Source organism: Dipodomys spectabilis, unplaced genomic scaffold (assembly GCF_019054845.1).
Source record: "Dipodomys spectabilis isolate Male_0828 unplaced genomic scaffold, ASM1905484v1 ptg000067l, whole genome shotgun sequence".
NCBI classification, from domain to species: domain Eukaryota; kingdom Metazoa; phylum Chordata; class Mammalia; order Rodentia; family Heteromyidae; genus Dipodomys; species Dipodomys spectabilis.
In genome coordinates, this window is record NW_024870744.1 from 6,224,007 (window position 1) to 6,231,783 (window position 7,777).

A 7,777-nucleotide genomic window follows, 5' to 3' on the forward strand; every position below is an offset into this window, starting at 1 on the left:
CCGCCTTCCTCTGAGGATCGAATTCTTCCCAAATCAATCAACAGTTAGTACTGGCCCTGTCTCTGGAGGCACCAGCCATGGGGGCCTTGAACTTGGGACTCCACATCATCCTCTGCACCAGCTCCTACTTTTGTTACTGGTGCCTGGTATCTACACACCCTTGGCCTCATTTGTTTCCTGTGCCTAGATAGCGCTGAGCCTCGGGTGAATCCTGGAATGGCTCACCTGTCTTTTTCTGAGGGAGATAAGGAGAATCTAAGGGTTTGATACAAAAAGGATTGAGCACAGAGCTAGGATGATAGAGCCCAGATGGTATGGAACATGACCAGTGGTCAGGCAGCTCCTCGAGAGGAGAAAGAACTTGGGGTCACCACGGGGAAGCCCTGGTTTGGGGACAATTGGCTTAGGAGCTAGGTTGCAGTTTGGTATTTCTAGGACCTTAAATCTTCCTCCAAACACACCTCAGTTGGTTAAAAAAAAACTATTGGGAAGTCAATGGTTCAAGTGGATGGTCATTAACAAGCCTTTACCTGGGGAACAGAAATTATTTATTTCCTTCTTTGTTCTTTATTATTTTTTATTGTGAAAATACCATACAGAAGGGTTACAATTACATGAGCAAGGTAATGAGTACATTTCTTATCAAGCATTGTTGTCTCCTCCTTTGTTTCCTGGGGAAATAGAAATTCTGATGAATGGAAAAAAGCTTTTCTGGAGCCCACGCACTGACAGAGGAAGGAAGCAGGGCCCCCCAGAGGGCCCAGCCAAGGGGGGACCCTAAGCTGCCTCTCAGCCTCAGGGCAGCTGCTGCCTGGGCCCTCAGAGACCTCGGCAAACCTCCTCCTCTGCCAGGGAGACCCCACGAGGATATAAAAATGAAACACCCCTTTGCCGTGGCTCTATCATCAATATGCCCAAGAGCCTTACCCAGTCCAGGGTTCTGATCTCCGAAACCCAGGTCCCACTCTCAGCCCTCCCAGGAGTGTCATGTCTTTCGTGGGAGCAGGAGTGAGCAGAGGCCTCCTGCTCCCAGGGCAGACAGCAGCAGGCTCATCCCCACAGTTGGGGCGTGGTCCCACAGTTCTCGAGTCAGGTGCAAGCTCCTGCCTCTGAGCTGCCCACTTACTCCAGGCTGGGCCCCTGGAGGCAGGACATAGCCTTTCTCTTGGGCCCAAAGCCGCCTCTACCCCTGTGGTGCTGACTACATTGCTTTGTTTGGACCCTGCGACTAGATGCCACTAATCTGTGCAATAAGCCATCTTGGCTGCCTTTTCAGACTCATTTGAAGGAAGCTTTGTCTGGAAAGAGAATGTTATCACAGAGGGAAATGCCAGCCTTAGAATCTAGAGCCAGAGGTGTCATGTCCATTTCTTCCTCATGTCCAGGCCCCAATTCTTGCCAAAAGTGAAGTCCTACATCTCACTATTCCTCTCAGACCTCCCAAATCCAAGCACAGCCTCCCTCAGCCCCAAGCTGAAGCACTTCTGGCTCCTCTGTCTTATCCATCTGTAGAGAAGGAGCTGCATAGACCAAAATTCTGGTAGGAGATCTTGTAGTTTCAAGTGTTCAGGTCTTGTATTAAGGTTTCTGATACACTTTGAACTGATTTGGGTATAGGGCTCACATCCGCTCTTCTATATGTGGCTATCCAGTTTTCCCAGCACCAGTTGCTGATGAGACTGTCTTCTCTAATGTGTATCTTTGGTGCCTGTGCCAAGACTCAGATGGGCTGCAACTACAAAGGCTTATTTTTGGGTTTTCTAACCACTGGTCTATGTGTCTTTGTGTCAGTGCTTTGCAGTTTATGCTCATCTGGCCCTGTTGTATAACCTATGGATTATGGTACCTTCAGCATGGCTCTTTTTGCTCAGGAGGAGACCAGCTCATTTACTGAATGGAAAAGTGTACATTTTCCCCCCTTGTTTGGCCTCAAATGTAGTCCTCCTGATTTCCATCTCCTGAGTAGCTGAGATTACATGCATGAACTACCCACACCAGAAAAGTGTAACTTTTAAAAATCGGTATTTCCAATTTTTCAAAAATAACCTAGGAAGTCATCATCCTCAGAATCTACATTTTACCGATGAGATCTGTCATAAGCTAGTACAAGACTTAGGTTGATAGCTATGAGACTTCCATAACTCATGCTTTAAAAAAGCAGCCAAATTCAAGAAACTAAAAGTGTGTGGAGCTACAGGGTTTATTCAGAGCTCAGAACCCAGCCCAGCGTTCATCCATGAAGGAATCATTGCATGAATGTGGCCCGACCACACAGGAAATGATACTCAGCTATAAGAAGGAAGTCAGTGCTGAACCATGGATTAATCTGGAGTCATGTCGCTTAGTGAAGAAGCCAGAAACACAAAGCACAGAGCTCCGTTTAGAGGAAATGTCAAGAAGGAGCAAATCCATAGGAACAGAAAGCAAATGGTTGATGCCTAAAGCAGGGGTCGGAATGACTGGGGCACGATCGCTCATGCATGTGGGCTTCGCTTTGCAGTGAGAAATGTACCACCCAGAGTCCCCTCTCCTGTGAAGGAGTCCAGACCAATACCTTGGCTGGTGTAGCCCTTGTCTGCAAAGCTCCTAGAGCTTGAGGCACATACGAGACTCCTCTATTTAGGGGCAGATCATTCCAGGCAGACCACCCATTCCAGGTTCAGAAAAAAAAAAAAAAACCAGGCTACAAAATCATTGTGAAAAAAAAGACTAGATTTTTCTATAGACTAAGAACAAACAAGTTGGGAAAGAAGTCAGGAAAACAATCCCATAATACAAGGGGTGAATATGATCCAAAGTATATGGCATGCACACACGGAAATTCCACAATGAGATTCCCTCATAACTGCATAATTAAGTACCACGTCCCTGTGTAGAAAGGAGGCAGGTGACTTCACGCCAACAAAAGGACGAGAGAAGGACAGGGATGCTGTTTGGAGTCTGGCAGCTCTGCCCACGCAAGGCACGTCTAGACCTCCAGCCCACCAACATTCCACAGCTACAAGTGGCCTGGGATTCTGAAGTCCAACAGCCATTGCTGCCACGTTTCTTTAAGGCACCTCAGGGAGGGCATGGAACCTCCTTGGCCACCAATAGGCAAGGGGAGAAATAGGGGGAATTTCCCACATGCTGACAAGCACAGTAGATGATAGAAGGAGGATGGTATCACCCCCAGCAACGAACCTCAGGACTACTTAGGATGACAGATTCCTCGCTTCCTGGGAAAAGGCATCGGGGAAAGAAATCCACCAGGCGGAGTCCCATCTGCCCATGGGGATAGATGCCAGGCCCTGTGAAGTCCCACCCCTGGAATGGGGGTGCTCCCAGGTGTCCCCTCAAAGGGAACTCTTAGACGGTTTGCTTCCCAGAGAGCAGGTTTCTGCAGGAAAATGGAAGTGTCAAATTGAGAGGACCTGGGGAAATTAGGCAATACCCCAGGGTTGCCCTGCCCACCTGAGAAAGCATTAGGAAATATGATCTTTCATTTTGTATTTCTTTTAATTTCAAGAAAAGGAGTTTGGGGGATAATTGTGAGCGAATAAGGAGAAGGGTAATTCTATTTTCTTCTGGGACATGTATTCATAGGTGTTCTCAGGTTTGAAGGCAGGTCTGCCTCCTCCCTCCATGATGTCCAGGTTGCCTGGAGCTGTACCTGGCACCTGCTGGGATGGCTCCATGGAGGACCGCACAGCAGCCCCTACCAAGAGCCAGGTCCAGAGAGGAGAAAAGCAAGGAGACAGGTCGTGGTCAGAGTCACACTGAAGCGTCACTGAGCTCACCGGGCTGAGCCTCAGGGAACTGCGCAAACTCATTCTGTTGTAGCCCAGTCTGCTTGGGACTGGCAGTTTGAGGCATCTTCGTTTGTCGCCTGGGGTACAGGACCTCTCCTCCCTCTCTATGGCTCTCCATGTTTCTGTGGACCTATCCAGACCCTAGTTCATGGGCCAACCATGGGAAGGGTTAAGGTAGGGACAAGGACCTACCTTGATATGGCTGGCTTTGTTGAGGGGTAAAGGGTAGAGACCAGCCACTCTCCCTCCGCCCTCACCACTGAGCCCAGGCTGAGTGAAGTGGAACTCCTGCCAGGATCCCCTACGAGCCCAGCCAAGGACACCATCTCCATCCCGCCCTGCCCAGTGGCTTCTCACACGCCTCTGTCCGGGGCCCGGCCTCCTCCAGACACGTGGGGCGGAGGTGCATCAGGTGTCTCTACAGGGCTGTTGGACTCCGTGCCCCTGCAGATCTGGACCCTGCTGGGTCCTGCGTCTCCCCACTTCCCCCGAGGCCTGCATCCTGGCAGAGCTCTCGGGGAGCCCAGCCAAGACCCCTTCACAGACAGGCCGACCCAGAGCCGCTGCGGGAGACTTTATTTGCAGTCAGGTGGGGTCAGCGAGGGGAGCAGAGAGCTAAGGAAGGAGGGTGCTCTGGGGGGAGGGGGTCCAGGGAGGTCCCGTTCTGTGCTGTCGGCAGCGTGGGCCCAGGAGGAGCAGATCCAGGTGGCTGGTGTGGTGGGAGGAGAAGCAGAGGTGAGGCTTCGGCTGCAGCTGACCAGGGCAGCTGGAGATCAGGGATTGTCCTGCTCCTGGCTTCTGTGCCTGCTGGGCGGCTGCGGCCCCAAGAGCCATCGAGCTCTTTCCTGACCAGGGGTCTAAAGGCGTCCTCGCAGGTGTGCGAGGGGTCTGGGGGGGGTGATCTGGCCATGCCACGTGTCGGTCATTGCTGCCAGGGTTGGTTCTGCGCCTCTGGCTGGGAACCTGGGCGCTCCCCCTCCCCCACCCCCTCCTCCTCCGTGAGACCCCCCCCTCCCTGCCCACCTTGCACAGTGAGGAGGGCAGCTTTCTCCCAGAGTCAGTCAAGGGTGTATGGGGACCTCCACTTCCCTGCTCTCCACACAAGGATGTTGACAAAAGAAAGGAATTCCCAAAGCTCCCGGAGGACACCCCCCACCAGCCTGACCAGAGGGGCTCCCATCTGCTGGGCAGGAGAGCCAGACACAGCCCACGGAAACTCCGTGGAGAGAACGTGGGACTCGGCTGTTCCCGTCCCCTGGGGGAGGAGGACACTTACCCCAGTTATTCTGAGACACAGGTTTCTGTAGAAACAGAGGCACAGCCAGGGGTGAGAAGGGGCCCGGCCAAGGGTTCCAACCCCACCACACCCTGAGACCGGAAGCAGGGCCCTTGTGAGGGGAGGGGACCACAGGGAGACACCAGGACCGAGACACGTGGGCCACAGAGGGGGCACAGGGGGGCACAGGGGAGCCACGAGGGAGGGCACCCGGGAGGGGCAGACCTCTCACCCTTCTGTTTGGGCATGAATATGTTCTCCTCCTGGAATCCCTTGCGCTGTGCGAATCTCTGAAATTCCTCCAGAGCCTCTGTGTTTGGCTCAGGCGTCTTTCCTGTGGGGTGGGGCGGGCCGCTGAGCAGAGGGGCGGTGGGGACACAGCTCTGCCGCCAGCTGCTGACGGGAGGACCTGGCCACTGGCCGGCACTGAGGGTTTCGCCCTCAGTGGCTTAGGGCAAAGTGGAGAGGCCCAACGGCAGACCAGGAGGTCTGAGGTGGGGACTCGCTGAGCCCCGGGGTGACCTGGGGGCCTGAGGAGGCCAGTGGGCCCACGCCACTGGCCTAGAAGGACCCTCTGTCTCCATGACCCCCTCCCATCCTGAGATCTCAGGAAGTGACTCCTGCCTGCCTTGGGGACTGGACACCGCCCCTGAAGCCCCCACCCAGCTGACCCTCCTTCCCTTTCAGAGCCGGGGTCTCCCTGGGAGCACACCAAGGCCAACACCCAGAAGCAGGCCCGAGAGAGTCCTAGTAGCCACAGCTGCTGCCCATTCCACTGGCTTCTAGAAGCCCAGATGGTAGGGCAGGAGAGGAGAGTCTCTGAGGGGCTCTCACCCATGAGCTTTGCAATGCGGAATGTCTTCCCAAAATGCTGGCCTTCAGCAAAGAAGATGGAGTGGTCCTTCATGGGCAGATGCTCTATGTAAAAGGTCTTCTTTCCTTCTACTGTAGAAATAGAGCAAACAGCTCTTTAGCATCTTCATGCCTGGAGAAAGCATTCCAGGCCACAGGAAGGAAGAGTCTAGAACGTTTTGATGATGACTCCTAGCCAGCCTGGCCCAGGCCTTGCTGTGGCCTCAGTCACCGGACAGGAAGCCCCTCCTGGAGGGAGCCAGTCCCAGCCGTGGAGCCCAGGGGATGGACAGCAGAGGAGGTCAGGTGTTAGCGAGGCCCACTCTCCCGTCTCTACTCCTCCCTGCTTCCCGTAGGCCTAACTTTCCCAGTGGAGGAGCCAGGACCATTGGAGGGAGGGAAGTCCACGTCCATCTCTGCTGTGAACAAGACTGTGACAGCTGGTGGCTGGTGTCAGGCCACAGGCACCCAGGAAGGGAGACAGAGGGTAGCACCCTTGTCCCCAGGGATCAGGAGATCAGGCCAGACTCACCATCTATGTATTTTCCAGGCTCATTGGTTTTCTGCATCTGAACTTTTATCTCATGGCACCGACCCTCATGCCTGGAAAACAGGGGCCATGGTGCTCTCAGGATGCCCGCCTGACCCTGCTCAGCTTACCTGGTATAGTGGCCCTCCCTCACTTGGTGTCCCTGAAAATCCCACTGCACTCCTGCCTTAAGCATTCAGAGGCCAACTCCCAAAGCACAGGTGGGCCAGGGCAGAACACTTGGACCGAGGAGTCCCTCATGGTGAGACTCACATGATGGTGGCCCTGGCCTCCAAATTTCCACCTTCTAGGGTTGTCACTGTTATGGGAAACGCTTCTTTGTGCATCTTCTCCTTGGCCGTGTTCTTGTGACTTGCTACTGCCTTTTCGTACCAGGTCCCTATGAGCTAGAGCAGACCAAGGGGTGAGCCCACTCCAGCCCAGCCCAGGTCTCCCCGGGCCGTGACATGCCACCCGCAGTCTAAACAGACATTCCGGCTGCCGCCCCGGAGATGGGCGCGCCCCGACGTGCTGCACCACTGTGCTCAGTAAGCTGAGCCCAGAACTCTCAGATTGTGATCTCAGAGGGGCAGAGGGCTTCTGCTCCCCAAGGATCTGTTCTCGTTGGGGTCTGGACTCTGTAACAGGTGAATCTGTATTCCTGCAGGTCTGCCCTGTGAGAACTTCTGGTTCCAGGGGTCACCTGGATGGAACCCCTGACCCAAACCTGCCCCCGCTCCATCCCTGTGCCCAGGAGAGCCTGTGCCCCTATCCCAGTGCCTGGGGGAGCCTGGTCCAATGGCAGACTCCAGGGACAGCTGTATCTGACCGCTCCAAGACACACTCCTGAAACAGGGCTCGGGACCACTGCTCACCCACCAGTCACCAGCCTTTCTCCTACCCTCCCAAGGCCCCATGCAGCCTCACATTCTGTGCCTCCGAGAGGACAGACAGGGATTCCTGGGCCTGCAGGGCAGCCACCAGCCCGAGCAGCACGGCGGTCAGGAGCAGGGTCTTCATCTCTGGGCTCTGTGCTCACAGATGAGGCAGGTCTCTGTGTTGTCTAGAGGAGACTGACGCCTTTTATGTCCCCCATGGCCAGTAGCCCATGCCCACATGGCACTGACCACACTCCTCCTGTCCAACTGTCATGGCCAAATCTACGTCCATCATGGAGGTGGAAGGGTGTTATTTTTGGAATCTGATGAATAGCAACTCAGTGCTCACAGAGCAGCCATGCGATGAGGGCTGGGGAGGGGAAGACCCGTCATTCAGTGTGCTGGCACATGGGTCTGTATTTTAAAATGAGGGAGGAAGGGCTGGGAAGGT

At 54.5% G+C, this 7,777-nt stretch overlaps 1 protein-coding gene across 1 annotated transcript; it reads right to left on the reverse strand.

Moving 5' to 3' along the window:
• Positions 1-5,072: 5,072 nt before the first annotated feature.
• On the reverse strand, positions 5,073-7,468 carry LOC122108876 (lipocalin-1-like). The gene is made up of 6 exons (XM_042680879.1): positions 7,376-7,468; positions 6,722-6,855; positions 6,452-6,522; positions 5,902-6,012; positions 5,300-5,515; positions 5,073-5,092 (listed from the first exon to the last, which is right to left on the reverse strand). Exons 1-6 carry the CDS (start codon positions 7,466-7,468, stop codon positions 5,073-5,075), a joined length of 645 nt encoding a protein of 214 aa, XP_042536813.1.
• Positions 7,469-7,777: the final 309 nt, after the last annotated feature.

Excerpts from the sequence above, each read along its gene's own strand:
- LOC122108876 (XM_042680879.1), bottom strand. The coding sequence starts at position 7,468 with ATGAAGACCCTGCTCCTGACCGCCGTGCTGCTCGGGCTGGTGGCTGCC. Across the intron at positions 6,856-7,375 it reads TCCTCTCGGAGGCACAGAAT|CTCATAGGGACCTGGTACGA; the intron begins GTGAGGCTGCAT and ends GGTCTGCTCTAG. Across the intron at positions 6,013-6,451 it reads GCCTGGAAAATACATAGATG|TAGAAGGAAAGAAGACCTTT; the intron begins GTGAGTCTGGCC and ends CTATTTCTACAG.